Source organism: Penicillium antarcticum, assembly GCF_028974205.1.
Source record: "Penicillium antarcticum strain IBT 31339 chromosome Unknown utg000005l_segment0_segment0, whole genome shotgun sequence".
In the NCBI taxonomy this organism is placed as follows: domain Eukaryota; kingdom Fungi; phylum Ascomycota; class Eurotiomycetes; order Eurotiales; family Aspergillaceae; genus Penicillium; species Penicillium antarcticum.
In genome coordinates this window covers 2,868,015-2,895,487 of record NW_026695303.1, presented here as the reverse complement: position 1 = coordinate 2,895,487, position 27,473 = coordinate 2,868,015, and the positions used below count along the sequence as shown (strand labels likewise).

General features: G+C 46.7%; 12 protein-coding genes across 12 annotated transcripts; 5 read left to right on the top strand and 7 right to left on the bottom strand.

Moving 5' to 3' along the window:
- Positions 1-3,871: 3,871 nt before the first annotated feature.
- On the bottom strand, positions 3,872-4,468 carry N7508_005749 (uncharacterized protein; the record flags this gene model as incomplete). The annotated part of the gene is made up of 1 exon (XM_058463815.1): positions 3,872-4,468. One exon carries the CDS (start codon positions 4,466-4,468, stop codon positions 3,872-3,874), a length of 597 nt encoding a protein of 198 aa, XP_058320293.1.
- A 1,622-nt stretch (positions 4,469-6,090) lies between these two features.
- Positions 6,091-7,117, top strand: N7508_005748 (Short-chain dehydrogenase/reductase SDR; the record flags this gene model as incomplete). The annotated part of the gene is made up of 5 exons (XM_058463814.1): positions 6,091-6,132; positions 6,185-6,337; positions 6,387-6,493; positions 6,544-6,857; positions 6,924-7,117. 5 exons carry the CDS (start codon positions 6,091-6,093, stop codon positions 7,115-7,117), a joined length of 810 nt encoding a protein of 269 aa, XP_058320292.1.
- Positions 7,118-11,425: 4,308 nt separating this feature from the next.
- On the bottom strand, positions 11,426-12,568 carry N7508_005747 (uncharacterized protein; the record flags this gene model as incomplete). Its single annotated transcript, XM_058463813.1, has 1 exon — positions 11,426-12,568. One exon carries the CDS (start codon positions 12,566-12,568, stop codon positions 11,426-11,428), a length of 1,143 nt encoding a protein of 380 aa, XP_058320291.1.
- Positions 12,569-13,574: 1,006 nt separating this feature from the next.
- Positions 13,575-14,174, top strand: N7508_005746 (uncharacterized protein; the record flags this gene model as incomplete). Its single annotated transcript, XM_058463812.1, has 2 exons — positions 13,575-13,692; positions 13,750-14,174. The coding sequence occupies 2 exons, from the start codon at positions 13,575-13,577 to the stop codon at positions 14,172-14,174; spliced, it is 543 nt and encodes a 180-aa protein (XP_058320290.1).
- Positions 14,175-14,389: 215 nt separating this feature from the next.
- On the bottom strand, positions 14,390-15,247 carry N7508_005745 (copper transporter family protein; the record flags this gene model as incomplete). The annotated part of the gene is made up of 4 exons (XM_058463811.1): positions 14,390-14,462; positions 14,595-14,690; positions 14,753-15,066; positions 15,128-15,247. The coding sequence occupies 4 exons, from the start codon at positions 15,245-15,247 to the stop codon at positions 14,390-14,392; spliced, it is 603 nt and encodes a 200-aa protein (XP_058320289.1).
- Positions 15,248-15,765: 518 nt separating this feature from the next.
- On the bottom strand, positions 15,766-17,739 carry N7508_005744 (uncharacterized protein; the record flags this gene model as incomplete). The annotated part of the gene is made up of 4 exons (XM_058463810.1): positions 15,766-16,828; positions 16,882-17,133; positions 17,184-17,304; positions 17,361-17,739. The coding sequence occupies 4 exons, from the start codon at positions 17,737-17,739 to the stop codon at positions 15,766-15,768; spliced, it is 1,815 nt and encodes a 604-aa protein (XP_058320288.1).
- Positions 17,740-18,350: 611 nt separating this feature from the next.
- N7508_005743 (copper transporter family protein) lies at positions 18,351-19,008 on the top strand (the record flags this gene model as incomplete). Its single annotated transcript, XM_058463809.1, has 2 exons — positions 18,351-18,838; positions 18,891-19,008. The coding sequence occupies 2 exons, from the start codon at positions 18,351-18,353 to the stop codon at positions 19,006-19,008; spliced, it is 606 nt and encodes a 201-aa protein (XP_058320287.1).
- A 296-nt stretch (positions 19,009-19,304) lies between these two features.
- On the top strand, positions 19,305-20,489 carry N7508_005742 (gelsolin family protein; the record flags this gene model as incomplete). The annotated part of the gene is made up of 1 exon (XM_058463808.1): positions 19,305-20,489. One exon carries the CDS (start codon positions 19,305-19,307, stop codon positions 20,487-20,489), a length of 1,185 nt encoding a protein of 394 aa, XP_058320286.1.
- Positions 20,490-20,614: 125 nt separating this feature from the next.
- N7508_005741 (uncharacterized protein) lies at positions 20,615-21,272 on the bottom strand (the record flags this gene model as incomplete). The annotated part of the gene is made up of 3 exons (XM_058463807.1): positions 20,615-20,772; positions 20,834-20,938; positions 20,996-21,272. 3 exons carry the CDS (start codon positions 21,270-21,272, stop codon positions 20,615-20,617), a joined length of 540 nt encoding a protein of 179 aa, XP_058320285.1.
- Positions 21,273-21,880: 608 nt separating this feature from the next.
- Positions 21,881-22,669, top strand: N7508_005740 (sulfotransferase family protein; the record flags this gene model as incomplete). The annotated part of the gene is made up of 1 exon (XM_058463806.1): positions 21,881-22,669. The coding sequence occupies one exon, from the start codon at positions 21,881-21,883 to the stop codon at positions 22,667-22,669; it is 789 nt and encodes a 262-aa protein (XP_058320284.1).
- A 382-nt stretch (positions 22,670-23,051) lies between these two features.
- Positions 23,052-24,629, bottom strand: N7508_005739 (succinate--CoA ligase subunit beta; the record flags this gene model as incomplete). Its single annotated transcript, XM_058463805.1, has 6 exons — positions 23,052-23,144; positions 23,198-23,319; positions 23,373-24,127; positions 24,183-24,279; positions 24,341-24,413; positions 24,459-24,629. 6 exons carry the CDS (start codon positions 24,627-24,629, stop codon positions 23,052-23,054), a joined length of 1,311 nt encoding a protein of 436 aa, XP_058320283.1.
- Positions 24,630-25,066: 437 nt separating this feature from the next.
- Positions 25,067-27,326, bottom strand: N7508_005738 (PAS-associated C-terminal; the record flags this gene model as incomplete). The annotated part of the gene is made up of 5 exons (XM_058463804.1): positions 25,067-25,399; positions 25,452-25,881; positions 25,933-26,083; positions 26,135-26,823; positions 26,869-27,326. 5 exons carry the CDS (start codon positions 27,324-27,326, stop codon positions 25,067-25,069), a joined length of 2,061 nt encoding a protein of 686 aa, XP_058320282.1.
- Positions 27,327-27,473: the final 147 nt, after the last annotated feature.

Here is a 27,473-nt window from a genome sequence, read left to right as displayed (position 1 = left end):
ATGACACAAACTTGGAAGCGCCTCAGCATCAGCATCAAACGGAATCCGCCACTAGGTAAGTTCATCATGTGAATCTTCAGGTAATGGTTCACCGGGCTGTTGCTGAAAGTCCGAAATATCGAGATCCAACATGAGGTGCCACGGTCTTGGAATTGAGCCCAACGTTCTGTATAAAACTACTTCCTGTAGGTTGCCATATGTACATTGTATATTGGTCACTAGGGTCTCCAAAAATGGACAGTATTCGGCTATTTGTCTCAGGTGCGACAGAGTCGGTTGGACTTAGATCTCGCTCCACCAAAATACTTCCATGGTGAAAGCCAAAAACCACTGAGAGGAATCCCCGCCAGAGACCACCCATACAAGATAAGAAATCTTAAGAGTGGTAGCCATAAAAGCGAATCTCTCAATTCGTTCACATACTTCTGGGCATTAATATTTGCGTGTTAAACACATTTCCATTCTTTGAGGCAAGCTAATTTGGGCATTTTCTCTTATAGAGATTATAGTGGTTCAGAGGATGCCTGGTTCAAATACAGTGTCTGAACCAACCTGAGAACGAAGTATGGGCTGAAGTATAATTTCTCAATCATAGTTGTGGTGGCTTTTGATTGATATATGAGTATCAGGCTTATGGTCAAGTATTTGAGGCTTTCAGCTGTTTATGCGTTTCAAGTCATTCTCGGCGGTTCTGTTGGCCCTTCTAGCGCCCTGAACGCGATCACCGACCAAGGGGATGTGCGTCAGGAGGGACGGCACCAATACTAACTTATACTTAGGTACTGACGCGTATAGAACAGGTACATGCTCTGGAATAGACCAGCTTCGAAGTTTATCGCTAATGGGCTCTTTTTGGGGGCCAATCGTGGCACTATGAGGTTTATTAGTCCACTATGAGGTTTATTAGTCATTTTCCCCGAATTATTTAACATTGATACTTGGGGTTTATTATTCTACCTCACTGTCCCTACGAACCATCTACCTAGTTTCAATTCATGAATTAATCGATACTGGCTAATCCCTTTGACGTATCTCAGATTCCAAATAGCCCCTTCAGAACTAGAAGATATACTTCTACGCAACCTAGGTATTATTGCCGCTGCAGTCTGTGTTGTCTACGATGATGCCCAAGTCACTGAAGTTCGACTCGCCCTGATCTTCTTCTCGGCAATTGTGCGATTTAATTAACCTGTCTCTCTATCGTACAACCCAAGTTAGAAGCCCACCAATGTCATGAGCACTGCGGAGATAGAACGCTACTACTGCACATATATTATTTAATGAATAGCACATAATTATATTCAATAATGTATCTAGTACATACGACCACAGGGTGTGGAGAACAGGGCTTCCCGTCCGCTCAGCCGTACTTAAGCCACACGCCGGTAAGTTAGTAGTTAGGTGGGTGACCACTAGCGAATCCTTACTGTTGTATGTTTTTTTTCTTCATTTTTGTCATGTTCCCTGCAATATTGTATCCTTGCCGCCCTACTATTCTACACCTAAATATCCTGCACGCCCCTATACCGCTGACGTGTCCTTCTCCTCCCATGCTGACTTATTCTCCGGTGTTTTGTTTTGATTACAACTCTCTAGTAATAGTTTCTACCGGTTGACACATGTCCTAGTATTCTAATGACAGTAGGAAAGAAAAAGAAAAAGGGCATCAGACATGTTATTAAGTATAAATACGCTGGAGGTCACCCAACTCACTACTAACTTACCGGCGTGTGGCTTATGTGCAGCAGATAGTCGGCTGGCTGCCGCCCGGGTGAGTTTAGGGTGAAGCGCCGCTTTACGGTTGTTGGTTGATATGTGATGCTTCGGTATTCATATTAACGTAATTCACTACCGAGCGGCCACCCCACCCTCTACATGAATCATTAATTACAATGCATTTTTCTCAACCAAAATGCCATCAAATTCAATAAGCTTGTCACGGAGCTTTCAGGAAGCATGCATTAGTAACCATGCATTGATCTCTCGCTACTATAGAGGATCGACAACGTACAGGTATCGACACGTCAGCGTTGATTCACCGCAACGCTGTCCCCCATGTTAAATAGCCTCTACTAGGAGAGCCCACCCCGTTTGTTACGCACGACTAACTGGTCGTCGCTATGTTAGAGGATTCCTGGGTTATAGTTGCCCATGCTTCTATATTTTCCAACGTCAACGATCTATACTCTCAACTATACCGCTGCCCACGGGCCTTATACGGGCTAAGTCTTTTTGGGGAATCGAGGAGTGATGCTAGGTAGAGCGCCGAATAGATCTATACCGGAGTATTGGTCTGATCGTAGTGTTATCAAGTTATAATCAAGTTGTACGAGTCACCAAGGGTTTCTGAACAATGAACATAAGTAACAATGTGAGGTTGAACACGAAGAACTAAACTAAGTACATAAATGAGTGTCCTTATATATCCTTCGTTCGCTATGTCCGCTAGTAGGCTCTAGGTTACCCTAAGACTATTTATCCGTGGGTATAATTAGACTTGGTCAAAGCCCACGTTTGGGCCCTAAACCCATACCCCAACTTTTCATAAAATCTAGGTCTTGGCGGTCATAAAGCTGCTGATCCACCTAAATAAAATACTGTTTCTTACGCCTGTTTTGGTCACTACGATAGATTCGTTAAAATTTAAAATTCTAAATGAATACCTTTAAACTAAGGCTTTTGTCAAAAAAAAAAATTGAGAGTCAAGTAAAGAAATACCTAAAAATACAAGCGAAGATTGTATATTTTATGCAGTCACGAGTCTCTGCTATGTTTGCATTGTTTGGGGCCCATAAGCAAAGCCCACAGCCCATCGTGGGCTCAAAGACTGGGCCCAAAGCCCAACCTATTTGCGGGTTGGGTTGGGTTCGGCTCGGGTTGGCGTGGGCTTTGGCGATGTCTAATCATACACGCGGATAGTCTCTGCAAGTGAAACGAGCTCCGAACCAAAAATCCTCAACTTTCGCTAGAGAAGAGGGATAGAATCGACCTGCTATTACGGAATACCTCTGTGGTTCCATGGTCGACATCGCCCACATGAACCGGCTCTTAAACTTGATTGCCGCTGATATCAACACTATTACACGAATCTGTATGAACGGCCTCGTCAGCATAAGGAATTTGATAAACTAGCCCACTTATTTAGAAGCAGGATGTTTAATTCTCGGTTAGAAGGGGTCTCAGGGGGCGCCGATTCAACAAGGCGAATCTAGACACACGATCGAACATATTGGTTCAGAACGGGATAGCCGTATTCAACATGTACTAATATGAGATAGGAGTCTGTTACAGTCGAAGTTGAAGTGAGGCCAAAATATGCGTATGCACTTTGAAGTGCTACGATAGCCCGGAACGGTCTCTGACAATGTTCATTTCTAGTAAAAAAAACCATTAAACTATTATTAATATCGATTTGCTTTTGTATTTGCTTTTCACTCAGTAGAATATTCAAATAGCTTAAAAATCCTACGTTAGTTATCAGATTTCCTCTTTTGCTCTGAAATAATCATTATAACTAGAATATAAGGACCCGTGGGATTAACGCCGAAAAGGGCCGCTTTTGAGGCCAGAAACGGCTGCCTTTCCACGCGTAACTTTGGACGTCTAGCCGCCCCTTAACCACCCACTGCCCTATAACACCTCTATTCTACACCCGCCAAGCACTTTTAGTCATGCTCCAGTCCTGATATTGACGCTCGACTTGCACACTTGCTCCCCTCGTTTCCACTAGCGACTACACCGACGCCGAAAATGGCTCAGAGAATCAAAAAGTATTTCTTTCTTGTTTGACTCCCTGTCAAACGATATTTTCCACAACCTTGGAACCACATATCTCTGATGCACTCCATATGCCAACTAAAACATCACTGAATCATCCGCAGTACACCTCCTCAAACGGAAAATTATCAATACAGTCAAACAACTGCCTTATCTCATCACCATCTCCCATCATCGCCCAGAGATCCCAGAGCGCATATGTCCAACATCTCATCCAACCCGGAAATTTGTCATACTGATCCGTTTGCGGGAATGCTTCAAGAACCTTTACATATCGTAGCTCATCATCGGAATTCTCTGACCTTTCATTTTCAAGGGCCTCGACTGATGTACCTTTTAGCGTTTGCAGAGATTCTTCATCGATAATCATACACATTCGCCATTTGGTCCAATCGTCACGCAAGCCTTGATCGTTCACCCAGGCCTCAAAATGAGCGCGAATTGCCTCGAGAGACGCCCCGTTAAATTGCGCGGGATCTTGCGCGATAGTCGACCGGTGTTTGGCCCAAATTTTGTTAGGCTCATTTGTAGGATCTTCTTTGTTTTCTTGGAAGAATGCTCGCTTAATACAGGCCTCAATGAATCTGATAGCGTCTGGGAATAGAGTATCTGATTCAGCAGAGTAGGTAGTGCGATAGATAACATATCCCCAGTCTGGGTAAGTGCAAAGGCTATTTCGGAGGTCGTTCATATTGAACTGATCGTTTTATTCGCGATTGTGTGAAATTTGACTTGGTGGTTGAGGGGAGAAGAGATGAGGAAGGGTAAGTCTTGAGTCTCTGCCAAACACGTGCTAGTGCCAAGCCAAAGCCCAACCGAATTTGCTAGTTTCTTGTTTCTTTCTGCTATTATGTCTGATGTCCATTGCGTTTGCATCTTTTAAGTTATCGTGTTGTTTATGTGCAGTACATTCGAAGTTCACCATTCTGTTGTTGATAGAAGGATTGATTCGAGCTACCAGTCTGCTCGTATCAGTTACGCACTTAGCTGCATTGCCTATGTCGTAATGCGTGCAAATAGAGGCTCTAGAGTGAGGACTCGCTAGTGAAGGTGGCACCAAATTGGAAAGAATGTGGTGACAGAAGTGGGCGTGATATTGCTAATCCTATTGAACGCGAAATCTGTACAAAATATACTCGAAAACCATGACCTACAATCCCCTCCCCATGTACCATCTGCCCTCGGATATCGTCCGCGTACACCATTCCTGCAAGAAATTTGGCTGTTCCCTGAGGAAAGGATATTCAGGAACACTTTTTATCTGTCGTACGCTTTACTACCCCTGTTGGTCAACAAAACTAGGGATTTGGTGCCGCGAATTGAATACATACGTCAGCCATACGATGCTTAAATTCAGAAGCTTATTCGGCCTTACATGATAGTTGTTCTTCATCAAACAGAGGAAGATAGCCCTCGGCGAGCGAATGATTGCGGTTGGCCTTTTTGTTCAAATCCTTTCTTTGGCGTCTTCATGGCTTTTCCCGCTCATTTTCCCGGAAACATCACCCATCTCCCAAGTTTGCTTCTACTACCCGAACCTGGCAAAAATATCTCGTTACGATCTATGTGGCTAGCCTCATTATCATGATCCGATCAATCTATCGTGCGGTCGAGTATACCCAGGAAATGACAGGTTATTTGCCGTGTCATGAGGCTTTTCTATATGTATCCGACGCGATGCTCATGATCATTGTGCGTTTCGAGCCGGCAAGGGAAGATGCTGAAGATGGAGAATACTTGCCTATATGATTATTTATATTGAGATAAAGCAATTGGGTGTGAGTGTAACAAGAACAAAATTGAGTGGATCAGCTAATTTTATACCTAGTGAGAAGAAAACGACGAAGTATTGTTAGTTGTGTTAGGGTACGCAAAGCCAGACCATTTTCTTAACGCGGAAGAATGTTGATTGGAGCTACGATCGCTTCCACGAGCAACTTTTATGGTGAGTAATTAGTATAGATCACTGAACTAAGGCCATCACTGCATAAGCCTAATGGTATTAATACAAGTAGTATAGTCCCGTGAGGTATGCCAAGGCCGACGTTTTTCCCATTGGCTCGCAAATACCTGACTCTCCTCATGACCCACCCAATCAACAGGCCTCAACTAAGCCTCCGCCAGCTGTTCGTAAGCAAATGAGCTCACCACTTTTCTTTTTTGTAGATGGCCTTTAATCAGCATCGCGACTGAATGTTCGAGAACACAGTATAGGCTAACAGTATATATAGAGAGTGGTCTCCTGCCATTCTATATTATCAATTCTGTTCTCTCTCAATCATCTTCTTCTTCGATTTACATACAGGGTCGATCATGTCTTCCTACCTTATCACTGGTGCCAGTCGTAACCTGGGAGTTAGTGACTTCATATTAATCTGTTTGAGTGGTTGCATACTAATATGAACAGTTCCAATTCGTTCGGCACCTTGCTCAGGATCCAGAGAATACGGTCATTGGCCTCGTCCGAAACAAGGCTGCCGCTGATGCAAAGGCTAAAGCAGAAGGACTTCAAAATGTCCACATGGTCGAGGCTCAGTATACAGATCTGGCATCCCTTAAGGTGTGTGGACTCATCCAATGAATAAACATATCATACTTATACCATTCAGGCAGCCGCAGAAATTGTCAAAGATATCACAGGCGGAAGCTTGGACTATTTAGTCAATAATGCCGCCATTATTTCTAGCATCAGTGAATTCAAGGGCTTGGGTGATTTGTGTGCATTGCCCTTTCAATCAATGATAGCAGAATACTGACAATGGACAGTGATGATGATTTTGAGATTTTGGAAAAAGACCTCCTAGAATCACTGGATATTAACTTAATGGCTGTTATTAAGACTATCCATGCCTTTATGCCTCTAATTCTCAAGGGCAAGGGCAAAAAGGTCATTACTATTTCTACCGGTATGGCCGACATCGACCTGATCAATGAGACCGAAATCGAATTTGCCGCCCCATATGCTATTAGCAAGGCCGCTGTCAATGTTGCTGTTGCTAAGTACAATGCTCTGTACAAGAAGGAGGGAGTTCTTTTCCTCGCGATCAGCCCTGGATATGTGGCAACCGAGCGAAACATTGGTATGTCCAACAAAAAGAATGAATTGATTGCCACTAGTGCCCATACTAACCACAATATCATAAAAGGAGCACCACCAGGCAATGAGGACAAAGTGGCTGTACTTGTGCAAAAGTTCGCTGAGTATGCACCGCACTTCCAGCGACCCTTGACACCTGAGGAGTCAATAACTGCTGTACTTTCTGTCATGAATAAGGCCTCGATTGAGAATGGAGATGGCGGTGCGTTCATCTCGCATCTCGGAACCAAGCAATGGCTTTAGGTAAGCTGCATGAAGCTGAAGATATTGATTGATTTCAAAACATGAGTGAACCTTTGTGTTTTGTATTGAATTAAACAGTGCTCAAGTTTTTAAATGCAATTGCTCTCTCACCAAGACGATTTTCGAATCTCTATATCCTTCACTGAGTTATTCAAATCACTACTGTCAGAATACCAGCACAGGGTTGTTGGTCATGAAGGGGTGGTCTTTGTCAGATATTTTCTGCCGCGGAAGCCAACTAAGTAAAACAAGCTTCTAGCGTGCATTGATACGTTGTGGGTTACCAAGTAAGATATTTCTGTGCCATTGAAGTCGAAGCATAGCAACTGTTTGCGAGCTTCGCTTAGCAGTGGATAAATAAGAGATTGTGGCTGAACATAAGCAAGGGTAAGATCTGAAAGTCTCACAGTAATACCCACTTGATTGTTTATCCGTTATGGTATAATCGAATCAGGTTCTCTGAATCCAGCTTAACCCTTCCCTCTCGGACCCATCTTCATTCTTGACTCTCTGCATTTCAAACTCTGAAAACAAGTCAGTTCAATTTCTCTTTGTGGCCATCAGAAGAGCAAGATAAAGCTTAACAAGTCAGAAAATACAATAATATCTAGTCAATCATACCAAGTAACTGCCAATATAGCCGCCTGCATTATACTGTGTTGGTATACTATCAGTGCCTTTGGTGGCAATGACCTCCCTTGGTTTATGGGGGCAGACGATTGACTAGAGGTCAGTCCTTCCAACCCAGACAAATTCTTCTACAATGACTGCAGTCCTACCAAGGGTGAAGGTGCAGTTGCTGCTCTTAGACCTCATAGCTATCAGAGCTTCCACAGTCCTTGCACCTATGCGGCTTGGAAACAGGTTCCAAGTGCATATTTGTACTGCCTTCAGGACGCGACCATTACTCTGGAAGTACAGAAGATGATGGTTGAAAGTACGAAAAATGGGTATGGAATGCAGACGGAGATGGTGGGTGCGTCTCAGCCCAATTATCAGTCAGCCAAATGAGCCGATGGCGGCCATTTGAAAGCTGGAAGCCAAGACCAAATTTACTTTCAATAAAGTTCATGCTCAAAAGAAATCTGTCGTATCTTATTTTTTCGTGAGAATTCTTTTTTGCAATTAAATTTCGGCCTGAAGCGACTAGGCTAGTGTGGGAAGCAGCTCGATGGAAGACATGATGGTATTCAACGTATCAGAATAAGTATTCCCCTCTCCATTCGAGTCTGAGATCAAGTCACGCTGCACCCACATAGACTCAATCATTGACCGTATAACGTACAGCTTCCGCTGACTGGCGTTTCTTTGTGTTTTTTCCAATACAGAGAGAATGAGCTCCCGCTGGATATCAGTATAGGCTTCACATGCTATGAAAAATAGTGGAAAGGGTCGCTCGCATATTATCAAGTCCCGGAGGAGATTGAAACCTTCAGTGGCCCACCTTTCCAGTCGTTTGCCGTCAGAATATCTCTTCATAACGCGCTCGAAATAGATCAACCCTGCCAGCTGATAGAGCGTAGCCATCTTTCTTCCGCGCTCAGCCTCTTCTGGATTATTGGTCTCAGAGATGTCTGTTGTGTCTTGCTGTATTATGGTCATTTCGCGCTCAATAGAATGAAGGGCACCTCGATCGGCGTCATGGTGTTTTAATGACGTCTTACTATCCAATTGGATCTCCGACATTCTAGCGATAAGATTTATCATCTCCATTGAGCATCCAAAGATGCTAAGGACCTTTCAACATTATTAGTTAAATCCAACGGGAGAAGTTGCTGCCTTACTTGATCACGTTCCACAGAAGCTAGGTTCGAAGCCATGCCGGGGACCTTGAAGATTGACGCATTTTCGGAGGAGTTCACTTTCCAATGTCTGGAAGTAAACTTTCCGAGAATATCGTGATAGTGCACCCAAAGTATAAGAACGTCGAATTCTATCAGCTTGGGGTGTCCTTCATCGCATATTTCGTGGAGCATGATCTTAGCGCCTGACAGGTATAATGGCCATTGGAAGGAGGTCTCTGATGGCACAAAGATCTTTTCTTTTTAGTAGGGTTTGATAATTGTAGGCAAAAAAGAAATACCTCAAATGCGCAGAGCAGCATGTCCACGGCGACATGTTGATAAATTTCTCTTGTCCCGGTAGTAAGCTCCTTCATGGATGTGGCTAAAGAGCTCAGAGCTGCCACTTTTAGTCGAAGAGTCTCCTTCCCATGCCCATGACGATATAATGAAGCCAAGGCCAATATTGCTCGTAGCACGGCCATTGAAGCGGGCGAATCATCGGAGAATGAAAGCTGAAATAATAATTTCCAAAGCTTATATCCATCCGACCCGATTGGCGCAAAAGAGGTGACTACCTTGATCATAACTAGATTGAAGAAATTAGCTGGGTCATCATTGTTTGCTTTTCCTTCCGTACAGAATGACAACAAATGGTCTCCATCGCCTATTGCTGGCTGGGCATTTGTTAAGTTCGACAGTGGCGGAATCCACATGCTGGGAGGTGGCAGTATTGCTTAAGAAACCAACAGCCAATGAAGTCAGCACCAGAAGATTCCTAGTCAGCTCAATCTTAAAGCAGTCCCAGTTACTGACCTATATTTCCTGGATACTGCAGATAATGTATATCAATATCCGTCATAAACGTATTAATAAAATGCGTAGGGTTGCAATTATTAGGCCATTCTGGTGGATATTCCTCGGCTGAGCTATGAATGGATCTGCTGGAACCATTCGCTGGCCAACTCAACCGTAGGCCATAGCCCTGGCAGATACGGGACGACGCTGCGCAGTTCCGGCACCCCGGACGGCCCATATCGCAAGATATCTTTCGCTCTACCATACGTCAGGGTCTCGTTAATTCAAGTGGCATATATTGCCATTAGAAGCAACGTGTATTGTCTTACCGCGACAGGTCCAACACCTTCGCTTTGATGAAGGTCCAACACGATAAGATCTTCGTTGCTTTGAGGTAGACATTTGGAAATAGAGCACTACCCAAAGGATAATGCCCCTGTTACATTCAAATTTCTTAGCAAATGTCAATTGACTATGAGTGTTGTTTTTAAGAAATCCAGAATATAGAGAAGGGAGTGTTGCAAAGCTACCCTCGCGGGGGTCCGTGGTAAGCCTTAGTAATTGCAATACAAAACTTAACTTACCACGGCACGTGACATTAGAATGACTAATATCGTGATTCAAGCCTTGAAACCGTATCCAAGGTAGCGATTTTGAGCAGCAGATATACCATAATTTATCGGTCTGGTATAAGTTAATCTCAGATATACGGTCAAGGATATAACGGCAGCAAAACTCTGTCTTAGCTGACAATGTGGATTAAACCGAGAAACCTATTTATTCTAACCGATGTAAGATGATGCATCAGCCTGTATAATTTCACATGAGAGAGAGACAGAGAGCTGCTAGAGCTTACACCGATTATACTTCGGGGCCTTAACTTGACTTGGCTGTAGCCTTGTACTGCGTTAATGCATGGGCACATTTTTGACATTTCACCCTTGTCTTTTCCCCATTGTGATATCATTCGACTTGTAATCAGATAGATACCAATGCGATTATATGTATTTTCTCACGAATATGCATCATTATCAGGACTAATTCTCCCAATGACTTGATTCCAATCAACTCGTCTCAGCCGTCTATTCTAGATCCTGCTTAATGATATCGGCCGCCTGCTCAGCAACCGCAAAAACGGTCGCCTGAATATTACCCCTGGGTACTAATGGGAATATACTGGCATCCACGACTCAAATATCAGTTCATAGGCGTCTAGCAAATCTGCCTCATGAACTAGCTCCACAAGTCCTAGCTTCATAGAGATATGTGAAGCATTCCAAAGCACTACAGGGAATTACAATAATTTGTCACGTATTATACAGCAGAATCACAGTTAGGGGTAGATAAACTCATGACTCCTATTGTAAGCTAACTATATGGAGAGTCAACATGTAAGTTACAAAGTGACAAGGCTTTCTGGGTTATTCGTTGCTGGAGCCTGCTAAAACTTGAGCTTGGCAATTGACATTATTCCTTTTCACAAGCTGAATTACCTTCCTGGCATTCCCCATCTCTAGCGCTTGCCGTCTTGCTATTCTAATCAAGCCGCCGGTGGCGTCTACCCCTGCTTTCATGCCGGTGACACGTATGACTCAGGATTTACTTCTTCAATCGATCCCTGAAAGTGATACAACAATTTCCCGAAGTCGTACAAGCTATACATATTCATTGTTCAAGTACAGGTCTTCTACAATGGGTCTGATGAGAGGTGTTCATGGTCATATTTTGTTCAATTTGTACAGCAGATTATTATTACAGTGCTTCGTTTCATCCTTGGTGGTTCTGTGCCTGTTGTTCCTCTTGCTCTTTTTGCTTTTTTTCTTTCCTTCGCTTCGGCATCTGCTTGCTTCCACGAGCCCTCGTAATGGTGTGTCACAAGGGCATCACCTTGGTCTGTAGGGAACCCATTCTGAGCAGCAGCAAATGAGACACCTGGCATGATCAAGACATCACCGACCAGCTTTGGATGTTTGATACCCGAGAAATCGCGGTCATCGACGGTCCTGTTTAGCAGTTGTCCGAGGCTTTCCAGGAGCGCGATCGTCATGATCTTAGGTCCAGTCACGTTCACAACATCTTTGAACATTTCCAAGGTGATACCGGCAATTGACACATGATTTGCCGTGGCGATCTCCTTCAATTTGTTGATAACAGCATTAACAACAACAAGCAAATTGCGAGATGACGGCTGCGCAGCAAACACCCAGTTGCAGAATTGCGATGCAACCTCAGCTTCCGGGCCGCGGTATGCAAAATCAAATTCCAGACCGACAATCATGTCGATATTCCGACCTTTGTACTCCGAGGGCACCCAGTCAGAAAGTGGTTTGTCCAATGTGACATCCAAATCACTCCAGTACCCACCCTCAGCGAGAACAATCAAATAACGAAGCAGATCCGCCCGTAAAATTGGGATTGAGAGCGTTTCAATGACTTCAACAATATCTGGCCGTGTCTCTTGGTAGTATGCGCGAACAAACGCCTCACCGGAGCGATCGGTAAGCAATTCTTGGCGGCATTCCGGGGTCGAGCTTGACCAGCTGTTGACCCATTGGCGTTGATTCTCCGATATGCTATCCGTCTTTGCGGAATGCCAAACTTTATCGGGAATATTAGAAATTGAAGTGTTTGTGTTGGAATAGCGAAATTTGGTTTTGCTGGGTGACGGATGATCCGCAGGGATTTCGGGCGGTGGAGTGGGAGCTGAACCCGTGTTGCCGGTCGCAATCGCCCCTGAGGAGGAGTTGGAGGTGAGGATGGCTTTGTTGATGGGCTTCCAGTCCGCGTAAAAGAGAAAGACGAGCGTGAAAATCACGACAATGGGGATTGCCAGGCGCAAGCGCGAGTTGTTCAAGTTGGTGATTGATAACATGGTGTGGGGGCCCCTCAGGGCAGATGTGACGAGGTGAAGGAGACAACAGCAAAATCAAACGCGAAAGTGAAGAAATGAACGTGTAAAGATGATAGAAACAGAGGATGGGAACGATGAAAACAGCAGGAAATAAGAGAGAGGCGAAATGAAGCTGAGTATCATGACTTTAGCGCCTAGGGTCTGCGGTTAAATCCATCGGGATCACCGTCTGTCTCTGATCCACTGGTCCAAGCGTATCGGAAAGTGGCCCAGGAGGGTCAAGTGCATTAGGCTCTGCGATGTAGTGTTGCTGAGTGGTCGAACGAAGCTGTTTGATTTGCCGGGCCTTAGCGGCGGTTCTTATAGTCCCCTGATTGGTCTGCCGCTACAGCCTCATAGACATTGCATTGCAGTGCCGGTTTATAGAGCCGAAATAGCATCTAGGAGTTCGCGTGTTTTTGAGGCTCCTGTTCGGCGGCTAACTTAGTGCGTTGTATCCTGGGCATCAATCCGAATAAATTATGATGGCCAGCCTTTTCCTTTGCTCCACGCGACATTCCATTTCCCGGATTCAGAGACGATCTTCCACAAACGATGATTTACTCTCCATTCGGCCCGTTTTCAGTGCGTGTTATGCTATTGAGCAGCATTTTTTGGTCCTATGGTGCTATGGGGCAGAGTAATGCTGTAAACACATCGATACAGAGTGACCCACATTTTATTGGATGGTATATGGGACCGTCAACTAGTACGAACATACCAACGATCGATCTACCTGCAGTTTTGAACTGGACTAACTTTATATTCTCTAGCCCAGGCATTAACAGACCCTGAAATATGGACTACCTCTGGGAATTATGCACGTGGTTGTTCAAAGGGTGCTTGTGGTTATGCCACGGACTGTGGAGGTAATAGTGTCACATATGATGATGGTAAAACATCTTCGTGGTACGTTATTCCAAGGGAGATTGTATCACTCAACGAAAGATCAAGCTGACTGGTTTCTTCCAGCAATGTATGCCGAACCATGACCATCTTCCAATCTGCACCATACGCATCCCCATCAGCCAGCAATATCTTCTGCGCAGAGTATTGGCTTGCCTTCACTGTTTACCGTGAATTAGCAGTATCAACCACCAGCTCAAGTATTTGCCCAACCAAGAGAGCCAAGCATGAAATTAGCTGACTGGTCATATCTCCAGGGTCTTCCACACTCTCCACATCTTCCCCCACAAGCGCCCCTTCCACCACCGCGGCATCTACAACATCTTCCAATGATTCTCCAACCACGGAGGCACCTACAGCCGCAGCAACCACCACAGCTTCCCAAGCCGCTGATTCTCAGATTGTGACAGGGGCACAATCTGGTCAGAGCCAAGGCTGGATTGCAGGAGCTGTGGTCGGCTCCATTGCCGCGATTGCCATAATTGCGGGTCTCATTGGATGGTTTTTATATCTCCACAAGAAAGCGCACCGATTACCACGAAAGGATGATCCTACCATGAGACAGAGTCTTCCTTGCCAGCAAAGTCCTCCTTATCAACAGAGTTCTTACAAAGGACCACAGGAAATGGATACGACCTCCAATCCATTTGTACACGAGCTGAGCTCCTTTGGGTACAAATGACAGAGCTGTCATAGAAATTGAAGACGGAGAATCTGAAATGCCAACAATCAGTCAACAGGATACAAGAATCACACTGGACATGAATAATGGGAGTACTATATTTGTATCTTATTCTAGGAGCTTTTTTTATACGATATGAACGACGGAGAGGCAATATGCTTTTGTTTTTGATCTATCCGCAACAAGTAGTTGTGATGATCCTGTTTGCGTTACTATCACTTTGTAGATAATCGAGCTTCTGCGACCGCATCATCGAATGGAATATTACAGGCGATGTCACCCATCAAGCTACTAGAACATCAGCCACAGCAAACAGTTGATTCGTTTGCAACACTTGTCTGCTTTCCATCCCTTTTGTGTGACATAGCAATGTTAGTTAATCAATTAACTATACTCCCAAACGCAAGAAAGCAAACTCACCCAGAACTAATAGTCTCCCACGTAAAAATGAACGAGCCGATGTATGCACCAATAAAGATACAAATAATGAAGTATCCGTTGTAATACATCGCGAGCCTAAAGAAAACGTTAGAGATCGTACTCCAAATCCGAGCAGACATCAATAAAAAGAAACTCACAGCATAACAAAGTAAGCAACCGCAAACTGGCACATATGCAACAGAGCCCTAACCATCTGCTGAAAAACCGTAGGTCGAAACCCAAACGACGGAATCTTCGCGGGAGAATCCTGACTGGTCTCAGATGCCGCAACTTTCGATTTATCCTGTCGCAACAGAAATCGATCGTACTCCTTTCCCAGTCGACGAAGGAACTCCAGACAGATAACGAGAAGGATAACGCCGATGCAGGAGCCGGCGAACATTCCTCGGGAGGTTATATGCCATGACCGGGCGATGAAGCATGTGTCGACTGTGTTCCAGTTCCATAGCATCTAGTAAACAGAGGGTTAGAGCGGCGTGGGGAGTGAAAGTTGAGGGTGGAGGGTTGTTTACCGAGATCTTGCATGCGTGAGCGCCGCCCATGCCCATACCCATGTCCATATCTCCCATGCTTGAAGCGGAAGAGGTTGCAGCCGCCGCAGCAGAGGTGGTGGTGCCCATGGACATATCCATGATGGGGGGTGAAAGAGACCGAGATGTGGGAGAAAAGCAAAACAGCAGCTGTGGTGTTAATAAGTTCACAAGCTCGTGTGAACCAAAAGGCAAACGCATGTGTCAGGCAACAAGTGACTGGGCGCCAATATTGGCGTTGTGAGCAGGTATGAGCATGTTTACTGCCAAGGACTACAGGTCACTCCTTTTACTGTTTTGGGGTTGTACAGGATTACCACCACCTGGAGTTAATTATTTTGGATAATTCTTGAATAGACAGCAGTCACAACTGCCGGAGTATAAACGAACCTGAAATAACCATCAGACACTGGGCGAGCGGTGGTGGTGGCTATGTTAGACACTGTATGATGAGTCCTTCAAAGTGATGTTTACTTTTTCTTCTGGGCAAATTATATTACATCGAACATTAATTTTGAAAATTCCGAATTTAACTATCAGCAGTCACTAACCAAGTGCGGTTTAATATCTAACAGGGGAATGTTAGCAAGGTCCAAGGAAATCAAAGGATAATAAAAGACTCACGAAAAGTTCTCAGTGTGGAGCCAAACTTCCCGCGCACAATTACTCTGCTTGGCCAGAATTCTATACTGAGCAGAAGAAACAGCCTCACCCACATCGTGGGTCATAGACGAAGGCCCACACACTACAACACCAACAGAGACACCATCTTGACCGGCCAAATCCCGGGTCAAGGCTGGCAGGTCTGGACGACCGGAGAAGAATTTGACACCAAACATTTCGAGGTTGAATGTCTCCTTGACAGCCCCATTGCTGGTCTTCACATATTCTGATTTCAGATCTGGAAGGACCGTTTCGGTCTCAGCTTTCGTCTCCATAACCGGATGTTCGGCATGTGTTTCATGGATATGAACAGAAAGACCCGGGATAATGCCTTCTTGGGAAGTTCGCAGCGCCATATCTTCCAATGCTTGGATAAACCATGCGCGCATTCCGGGGTCCCTGGTAGCAACTACCACCGTCATTTCAGATTTTCTTTGAGGGGAAGAATATCGAACAAAGTCCTCCACCATGGAAAGTGTAAAGCCAGCACCAGCGCCACCACCAATAATGAGACTCTTGTCAGAAAGCGCAAGCTGGTCCTCGGGGATACCTCCGTACGGACCATCCAGCAAGACAGAAACTTGGACGCCCGGATTCTTCTGCGCCATGCTCATCAGTCGGCCGGTTAGTCCTCCGCGTCGCTTAACATAGAAAACTAGTTCGTTGTTCTTGTTCTTCTGCGGTACTGAGCAGATTGTAAATGGATGAGCTGTGAAGGCGTGAACACCACAGGTCAAGAATCGAAGGAAGATGTGTTGACCAGGTGCCCAGTGCATCTTCGTATCGATAGTAACGCGAAGCGTATCCTCAGTTTCGGGTAAGAGACTGGCCTTGTGTCTGAAACCATGCTCAATGTATGTCTTGCATTGGGAGTATAGCCAGCAGAGACTGTAGATCACTGCCGTGGCGATGAAATAGTCCCAGGATGACATGCGGAAGTCGCAGTGGAAGAAGAAGAAAATCACAAAGACGAGGGCCATGAAGTAGTGTGTTGCTTTGAAGAACTCGTAGTACCGGTTTCTGATAGACGTACTTGTCAGCACTTGTTAGGTCTCTAGCGATAGATGACATACCGGATCCAGGGGATAGACATGAAGGTCAACCACGCTTGTGCTATAAGTGCCACCACACCTGTCACCCAGACTCCACCCTCGCTCCAAGATGCAACGAGGTCACCTTTCCAGGCGTGAAAGACAATGAATGGGAAGGTGTGGATTAATGCTAGGACGAACATTGCCCATGCGACCCAGTTGTGCCATACGTTCAATTTTTCGTGGGATATTCCGGTTAATGCTGTAATGGGGTTCGCCTTGGCACCTAGTACACTGTGGCTTGGTTAGCTTTCCAATCTCCAGGTCGATAGTATGAGCCTTACATTAGGAATGGCATGCAGGCAAGAGCCAAGAACCCGGCACGGGTAGCGATGGGAGGAGAGTTTCCAAAGCTGATTTCCTTTGTGTTAGGCCAGTAGTAAGGACGAGGGCCAAGAGTCATAGCTTTTGATGTGGCTTTGGTTAATGAAAAGCTCCCTTCGATAAAACAGATCACTCACCAAAGAAGAAAACAGCGCCAGCGCCCCCAAGCAAGCAAACGCCGAGAGAATGTGTGTTCCAGCCACCGAACCTCCAGCTCTTATAAGATAGGAAGCGACATGCTGCCACTAGACGCGACCAAATTGAAGTGTTCCTTAGGCTTTGTGGTGCGGCTTTTGAAGCAATGTGAGAGATTGTAAAAAGGATAATCGCAACCAGGAAGAACGCAACCGTCGGCAAGGCGTATCGATGATCGGCTTCATACCAAAACACCCAATAGCCAGTCTTGAATGCACATTGCTCAGGGGTCATTGTGCATTCACCCGCATCGCGACTCGAGTGTAGCATGACAGGTTGGTCCAGCCATGGGACCATGCCAGTGCTCGATTCCATCTTCATCGTTGCGGTGTTGCTGAAATTTACTACCACATGCGCTGAAGATCAACAACCGTCTGTGACTGGATTATATCCAAAAAGATGAAATCTTTCTCGCCGGATATTGTTCGTGTTACTAATACCGTTCCCGCCGGATCATCTGCGGGTAACCAGCCCTAGGTAAGACCGAAACAATCAAACGAGATCTGAATGATTGGATGAGAACATGCTCAAATTGCCCGCGCAGTGTATAAAATGATGAGGGTCTTCGGAAAGGTCCGAGCCATGAATCTGAATAGGGCAATTGTGATTCGCCGAAACGAGTGAGGGAGTATGAGAAGGTTTTGATATAAGCGCATTAGCGGCCCCACTGATATACATCAATTCCCTCAACTTTGCGGAATTTTTCCCTTATTCTATGATTTCTTTGACCCGCGTGGCCCACGTTGGCCGCGTGGGAACTCGGGCGTCGCGGTCCGTGGGCTGACTCCCAAGGTTCTTTTCGCTTGGTCCCGATCACCTTTTTAGTCCATGTACTCCCCTCTTAATTCACACGGGTCAAAATAGTCGTTTTGCTGTTTCTTCCCTATAATATAATCTTTCTTTGTCGCGTGTGCACCAGTGTAGTGCTCAAAATGGACATGTCAGACATGTCAACGACAATGTCCATGGCGACAACAACGGCAATGTCAATGGGCACAACGACGGGCATGTCTATGGCAGCATCAACCTCATCATCCATGTCTGATATGTCCATGTCAATGGCTGACATGGTAATGACCTTCTTCGTCTCGTTCAAAACACCTCTCTTCTCCACCGAGTGGACGCCAGAAACGAAAGGCCAGTACGCCGGGACATGTATCTTCATCATCGCGCTAGCAGTTATCATGCGCGTTCTGTTGGCCTGCAAGCCGATCTTCGAGGGTCGTTTGTGGACGGATAGCATTCATGATCATGCGCTTCATGGTCACTCACATGTCGAAGCTGGCAAGTCACCTCGGACTCCATCTGGGGTACGGATGAGTGCACAGGAAATTGGGAGTCGATGGGCATCGTGGCGTGTGAACCCTGCTGCTGGTCGGGCGACGTATGAGGTTATTCTTGCTGGTGTGGCTTATCTTCTGTGAGTAGAGCTTCCCTGTCATCTTTCTGGTTGATGACTGACCGTGTGACAGAATGCTTGCGGTGATGACGATGAACGTTGGCTATTTCATGTCAGTCCTAGGGGGTGTCTGGCTAGGGACTTTCATGTTGGGGAGTGTGGCAGCTGATAGCAGATGGATGCATTGTTAGAAAGTTGAGAGTCGGGCCATGGCTTGGTAGGACCATCTCCAGACACAAGCTCAGAAAGTCACCAGCCATAGAGTCAGCAGCTAACAAGTCTAATAACATACGAACTAAACTATAATACACATACCTCGGTTCCTGTATGGGTTTCTATTTTCCATTTGTATACTGTGGTGATGTCCTAAAAAAAGAACTACAATGTTGACGACGTCATTGGCCAATGCCCCGCTAAGCCACCCACCGCCACATGGTCCATTTATCAACATCCCTAGGTCAACGTCAATAGCACACATCACACAATCATGCCTCCACACGAAGGACTAGTTCACTCCAAGGAGTACGACGTCAAAGACAGTAATGTTGAGCTGATCGGGTCTGACCTGGACCACCGCGTCAAGTACAACTCCGCCGTCACCGAGCCAGCCTGGAACAACGGCAAGATCGGCCAAGAAGCCGGGCTCTACATCTGGCGCATCGAAAACTTCGAAGTCATCCCCTGGCCGAAGGAAAAGTACGGCCAATTCTACGATGGAGACAGCTTCATCGTGCTGCACTCGTACAAAGTCGGCGACAACAAACTAGGCCATGACGTCTTTTTCTGGCTCGGCAGCAAGACCACCCAAGATGAAGCCGGCACCGCCGCTTACAAGACCGTTGAGCTGGACGAGTTCCTTTACGGTGCTGCGACTCAGCATCGTGAGGTGCAGCAGTCACCCTCCGATGAGTTCTTGGCGTTGTTCCGTAACATTTCTATCCGGTCTGGCGGTGTCCGCTCTGGCTTTACACATGTCGAGCCTGAGGAGAAGCCGGATATCCTGACGCTTTTGCGGATCTTCAAGCATCCCGGTGCTGGTCGCATCGACTCGCTCATCGTGCATGAGGTCGAGCCGACTTGGCAGAGCCTCGATGAGAATGACGTCTTTGTTTTGGACAAAGGCAACAAGATCTGGGTTTGGCAGGGAAAGAAATGTAGTCCCATGGAGAAGGGCAAGGCCGCGCAGGTTGTTAACGATATGACTCTTGCGAAACATGTTGATGTTGAGGTCCTCTCGCAGTTGGAGTCGAGGTCGAGACTCGTGGTCGATTTACTCGGTGGAAAGGAACAAGCTTCGTCTACCTTGGAGGCACCGAGACCCGGTCGTTTCGGGAAGAAGGCCAGCGAGACTGGTGCTGGTTCTCAATCACGCAAGCTGTTCAGACTTAGCGATGCCTCCGGTGACTTGTCTTTCGATCTTGTTAAGGACGGACAGCGTGTCAACCGGTCCGACCTTGACGGAAAGGATGTCTTTCTCTATGATACTGGCTGCAGACTTTGGGTTTGGCAGGGATCTGAAGCTAGCGCGGGCGAGAAGGCCATGTGGCTCAAGATTGCCCAGTTCTACGTCCGCAAGATCCAGGAGAGTGTGCAAGAGGCATATCTCACCCCTATCTCAAAGGTATCTCAAGGCCACGAATGTCCTGCGTTCTTAAAGGCCCTCGAGGTCTAATCTGTACACACAATACTCTGACATATGAATGAAATCAACGGGACCATATCATACAGCTTCCCCAAACGTATAGCTTTATGGGGATTCACCAAGTAATGCGTCTAATCAATGTACATGCACACCCCTCAAAGCAACTCAGAGCCCTCGCCAGCCTTATCCAGTGCATCAGCCTGCTTCCGTAGAACATCTGATCGGAACCTCCGGAACGCAGTCTCAATCCTCTTCTTGCTCTCGGGATCAGACGAGATAGTCCGGCCTCCACTAGCAGCACCACCAGCAAAGCCTACACCAAAGCAAGCATTAGCATGCCTTCATCTCCAGTTGACACGCATTGAGATACTAACCAAGCTCACCACCCAAAAGCAACCCACCAGCTGAAGCAAAGAAATAAGTAGCAAAGTCACCCAAAGTAGTAGGTTTCAACAACGGCGTAAGATCGGGAATTGATTCTGCGACACCATAAACATCAGCCAACAAACTCTCAAAACAGCATGAGATAAACCTACCAGTCCGCCCATCCTCAAAAACAACCTTAGTGGGCCTCTCTTGCGCACGAATAGCGGAGAAAAACGCCTTGCGCGTACTTCGCAGACGAATAGCAGCTAGCAATCCCAGACTAACACCAACAGCCGATCCAACCGTTGTCCATAGCGAAACTGAGGCAGCAGCTGCTTTGAGCTTATCGCGGTCATTTGGTTGGAGGTCGTGTTGGATGTGATCGTCGGCTAGTCTGGCTAGTTCGTCGGAGCGGTTTTGGCGGAGGATTGCGAGAGCGTCGGTCATTTTGACGTAGTTTAGATAATAATGCGAAGGAATTAGGGTGGTTAAGATTGTTGCTGTGGTGCAATTGTTGAATTGGGAGGAAGTTGTAGCTTGGGAAATTCAAGGTGGTGAGAGTGACGTCATTGATCGGGACTGGGTCTCGAGCTTCGGCCGAGGCTCCGGACTTCGGTTTATAGAGCCTGACTTGCGCATTTGGTCATTGGATACGAACATTGAAGGTGCTTGAGTTGAAAGTGAACTCGAAGAAAGGGATGAGTTGGATAATTGCGATTATGCTACAATGGGGGTTCGGTCAAATCTCAAGCTAATCGGGATCAATCCCATCCAGCCATCCTACTTGCTGCCCTCGCACGTCCCACCTATAGCATTTATATGCGCTTGTATAGTAGTCTTGATATCCCTTATAGCAGATTTGCATAATCACTTTACATGCCCAGAATCTCTGCCCGTCCGCAGTGAGAAAGCTGGACGCCTAAGCCAAGCTCCCACTGCTGACGTCAGACGTCAGACAAAATGAATCTAGACGATGAAGTACAAAGAAAGGTCCAACCCATCCCCAAATCACACACCAAAGAACCCTTTGGACACACACCCAGCCCGCCTCCAAAATGGTCCGCTTCATAACAGACCCCAGAACAGCCCCAACCCCAGCCCCCAAAACAACCCTTAGAGTAATAGGCGCTGGCCTCCCACGAACAGCAACATCATCCCTGCAAGCCGCCCTAGAGACCCTAGGCTACAACCCCTGCCTACACATGGCACAAATTATCCCACACGCAGACAGGCAACAACTCTTAATATCAGCAACGCACGAAAAAGACAAAGCAAAACGGCAAAAATTGCTACACGGGCTAACCGCCGGCTACGAAGCCGTCTGCGACATGCCCGCCATATTTTTCCTACCCGATCTCATGGACATGTACCCAGACGCAAAGGTCATCCTGACGACACGTCCAGACGCACAGACCTGGGCGGAGAGTTGTTATACAAGTCTTGGGTTCTTCTTTTCGCGGACTTTCCTTGCTGTGGGATTCCTTTGGAAGACGGATCGGTTGTGGTATGCTCTTAATATGAGGATTGTAGAGTGGGTTCGGGAGAGGTTTGGGGAGGGGGATATATTTACTGCTAGGTTTTATGATTTGTATAATGAGTCTGTGAGGGATGATGTTAAGGGGAAGGGCAGGGAGGTTTTGGAGTTTCGGGCTGAGGATGGGTGGGGGCCTCTTTGTGGATTCTTGGGTGTTGGGGTTCCTGCCGGTGCTTTTCCCAGGGTTAATGAGAGGAAGACATTCCAGATTATTAAGGGGATTTTGGTTGCGAAGGGGTTGGTTAGTTGGGCAGTGCTTGGGAGTTTGGGTTGGGCTGGGTGGTGGTATATTTCGTGGTTGATGGGATGAATGACTTGTTATTCGGTCATTTTATAGTAATTTTGACACATTTTCAATTTCTTTGTCATTTTTTTATGTCCTGCCTGGGCTTCTAGGATACTACTATTGGTGACTTGCCGCAAGAATGACCCTATTGGCTCGGGTCTACCCGTGATAACGTGTAAGAGCGATATAACCGACAAAGTCGCATCGACAGAGCTATACTAGCTATGTTAAATCTTCTATTTCTGACTATTTCTGGGGCTCGAGATTAGCCGAGCGAAATTGTGAGATTTCTCGTATAAAAGTACAGGCAAAGGAAGACATTGGAGAGTGCTATGCCAAGTTAGACATAGCGTTCGAATTTATGGAATCTGTCCTGCTGCACAAAGTCTCAATAATCAGAAAATTTTCAATCGCGTTTTGGTGTCAGCTCAACAATGATTCGCGCCGCTTCTTCGAAATCCGCTTCTACAAATAAATTATCCAATCCTGAGTCCTCGATCTATGTATCACGTCAGCCAAAGCCACACGCTGCAACCTGGAACAAATATTCACCAATTTCAGTCCCTTGTCACTGTTCGTACCCTGTAGCCGGACAACAACAGGAATCTTGAAGCCCCCAATCTCCTTCGCAGCGGCAATAATCGACTCGGCGATCATATCACATCGCACAATGCCTACGGCCATATCAGCCATCTGCACCTTTTACCTCAAGAAAGCATAGACTCACCACCATAGATATTAATCAAAACCCCTCTCACCCTCTCGTCCCTCCCCAAGATCCGAAAAGCCATAGCCAAAGTCTCCTTCGTAGCCCCACCCCCAACATCCAAAAAGTTAGCACACCTCCCCCCAAAGAGCCCAATCAAATCATTAGTCGCCATAGCAAGTCCAGCCCCATTAACAATATTCCCAATATCTCCATCAAGCCGTACATAAGAAAGCCCCAACTGAGCCGCCTCAAACTCCTCCTGCTCCTGAGGCGACCGCTCCTCCAACCCAAAAATATCCTGTTGTCGGTACCGGGCCGAACTATCAAAATCAAACTTCGCATCCAAGCAAACAAATTCCCCTTCCTCGGTTCGCACAAGCGGATTTAATTCTAACAACGTTGCGTCCTTCTCCTTGAACAATTTAACCATTTGCTCTAATATATACCTCACCCTCCCCATTTCCGAGTCCGAGAATCCAAGCTCGGCTTGTATATACGCATCGATTTCATCCGTTATACCGGTTTCAAGGTTGAACCATAACCGGTGTAGATTATCGATGTTCGATTCGATGTTTATTCCGCCCTCGTTTGAGATTAACAGGACCGGGGAAGAGTGTTGGCGGTCGAAGGTCATTGCTAGGTAGTACTCGTGTGATATGGTTACGGCTTTGTAGATGTATAGTTTCGAGACGGGGAGGCCGGGTGGTGGGGTTTGGTTTGTGGTTAGGTTGTGGCCGAGCATTTTTGTTGCGTTTTCGAAGGCTTCGCATGGTCTGCGGGCTTTGCTTAGTTTTGAACCTATCACAATATGGTGGATTTTGAACTCACGTCTTGACGATCCGCACGCCGCCTTTGCCATCGCTGTCGTATGTTCCTTTTCCGCGGCCGCCGGCTAAGATTTGGGCTTTCATCACCGATGGTGCATCTAGTTTCAATCAGGGCTGGTTTCGGTAGGGCTTATTAAGCTTTGGGGGCAATATGCTCACTGATATCGATAACAACATTCTTAGCTTCCGCCGCGCTCGTAACAACGAACCCGTTCGGTACTGGGAGTTGGAACTACCCAAGGTAAGTATTGCACAGCAAGACGGGTAAGATCCGTACATCCTTGAGCAATTTATGTGAATGATGTTCCAATAGACCAAGTCGCCTGATTTGCGTGAAGGGGGCGTGGTGCTGCTTTAGGGTGTTTGATATACCCGGTCTGAGGATGTGGGATTCGAGGCTGGTATGGATTTGTGGGATGAGGCGCGTGATGGACTGCCTTATGTTCATTATGGGCTATATTGAGATTTTTGCTTCCATGTGTGAAGACCGAGTGTTGTATGTGTAGGCTCGAGGTCATTTTATGGAGCATGAGATTGTTTGGGTCATGACATCAGCATCTGGGGTCCGGGGTTGAAGTTTAACTTTATTTGGGAGATCTGGATCGCGTGACTGAGAATATCCACTCCAGCTTGAAACGGTGGTGGCAAAGTGATTGATTATTGCCTAAATGATTTGTTTATTTGAGGTTGGAAATACCAAGCGAAATCAACCCGAAAGAAACAAGCTATGGCTTAATCCAACACTGTATAAATCCCTAAAAGACCCTTAAACAGCTTTACTGACATGAAAATATACCTCAAAAAATATTCCAAGTAAATCCATGAGAAACAATATATATACAAGTAGTTTTCACCCCATCCATCCACTTAAGTCCTGTCTATAACTTAATAATTAGAAGGCCAGTTGCCAGTCCACCTAACAGAGTGCTCCTCCTCATCATCAATAACAACAACCATCCAAACACCAATCTGTCCATTATTCGCCATCAACGGCGTACAATGAATCCAGCGATTGCGTCCTTGGTCATTAAACTTGGTCACCCACTTGATGCGGGCCGTGACACTCCGGCCGGCCATCATGGCGTTCTGGATGTTATCTCGTTTGGCGCCTGAGTCACCAATACGGTTTAGGAAGGAGGATTGGAGCATTCCTGGGATTTGGAGGGAGGGGGAGGTGAACAAGATCCGGAGAGATGGGTAGGGCCGGACGAGGAGGTACTATTTTATTCGTCAGTTTTGTGGGTGTCAGAGAAGTCGGTGTTCGACATACGTGTTTGTAGACACCAGTTAGGGAAAGATTAGGAGCAGGAGCTGGTGTAGGATTAGACTGGGATGGGGGTTGGTCGCCGCCCTCGGTCTCGGTATCTGAATCTTGCAGGAAGAGTCGGTGATTTGGGTCTTCATTGATGATTGGTTGGAATAGGTTGCCTCCGTGTTCGCGCACGTTTTGCAGCTCGCGGGGACTGAAAAGCTCGCCTAGTTCTTGGAACTCGCTCTTTGACTCCTTGTGGATCGTTGAGCCGTTGACCGAGGGATTTTCCTTTTGGACTTGTATGTTTTGCAAGGATTCCATCTGGGCGCCTTCCATCGCTAGTCCTGAGACATCGACCTGGGCACCGATGAAGTAGCGAACCTTTCCACGGCTGTCGCAGAGAGGTGCACATTGGAGAAGGTTCATGAATGGTGATCCATCGCGGCGGCTGGTCATTAATTAGCTTGGTGTACGATCTGTGATACAAAGATGGACTCACTAATTAAGGAAGAGCTCAGAGTGGTGTCGCTCACCCTTGATACCCTCTCGGATACGCCGCACGCTGTTCGGGTTTGTTTTTGGACCTTGCAAGAATCGACAATTTCTTCCGAGGACGTAGTCCATGCCGTATTGAGTAGTGCGATGGAATTCTGGGCCAACTTAGCACACCGTCACCAGTAGAATGTTGAAAACAAACATACCTTGAGAAGCAAAAATAATAGGATTGTCTGGCCGCGATGGATCTGTCAAACAGAACACCTCAGCCAGCGCATCTGCGGTTCCCTGGAACTTATCCGGAAGGGTTCCGCGCACGCGCTCTTCAACGACCTTGCTAGTAATGCTGATACAAGTGGACGTAATGAAAGCAGGAAGCTCCTCCGCAGTCAAAGCATCCAATGCAGCTTGCACGCGAGCTTCAAGCGCGGTGTTTACAGTTGGACCAACAGGTTTCTCGGCCGTTTCAATACCAGCCGTAGGCACATCGACAGCCAATCGCACAAGCGCATTGGCATACTCAATAGCCTTGAGCGATTTATAAGCATTTAGATAATAAGTCAAAGTCGACAGTGACCCAGGACGCTCCTGGTGCAAGAATTCACGGAAACGCGCAAGATACCGCGGGTTGTTGAGAATTGCCAACATGTGCTCCGAGCAGAACATCAGGTCCGCTTGTCGCTCCAGAGAATGCAGTGGGGCCGCGTCGCCCTCGTACGGAGCAACCAAGTCATAAGATTGTTCCTCATTTTCTTCGATGATTGGGTGGAATTGTTCGGAGCCCTCATTGGGGTTTGTTTGTTGCAAAACTGGAAGCTCGTTCACTACGAAGTTCCGGCGCATTGATCTGGTCGAGAGGGACGAATGGACATCGCGGGTGGAGGACGTAGGTGATCTGCATGGTTAGCGACGATTTCGGTGATCGTAAAATTTGTCTTACGAATAGTAACCCCTCGGTGGGCCGCCTATAGAGTGGTGTCCGAGCGATTGATTTCCCACTGACTGCTGGTCCAGAGACAGATTGCTTTGCGATCGCTGGTCAAATTGGTGCTGGCCGTACTGCCACTGCCTGTCGGGTTGGCCTCCTATGGAATGGTGACCGAGGGATTGGTTGCCAATCGAATCGGCGATAGATTCCTGGTCAATAGAATACCTGCGCGTGGACTCTCCGTTGGTTCTCGCGCCCATGGAGGGCTGTCGCGATCCCATCGGTGGCCTCCCAATCGCCGGCTGGCCAAAGGCTGACGGCTCGTAAGCTTGCCCGGGAGGAGAATCGGAGCGAACAGACAGAGTCTGTGTTTTGGTGTTGATATCGTCGTTCGGCTCGACGATTGCTGGCGTAGGCGCCATGGGGGCAGCCTTGTGAGGTCGATTGTCTGGGATACTCGGTGATTCCATTTTTTGTCTGCGATTGATCAAGCGACGGAAGCGAGGGGGATAATAATCATTCCCGGTCGCGGGGCTCTTTAAGAAGGACTTCATTTAAGATTAACGGCCAAGCTAGGAGGACTTTTTTTCAATAGTCTCCCATGGTTATCATGAAAC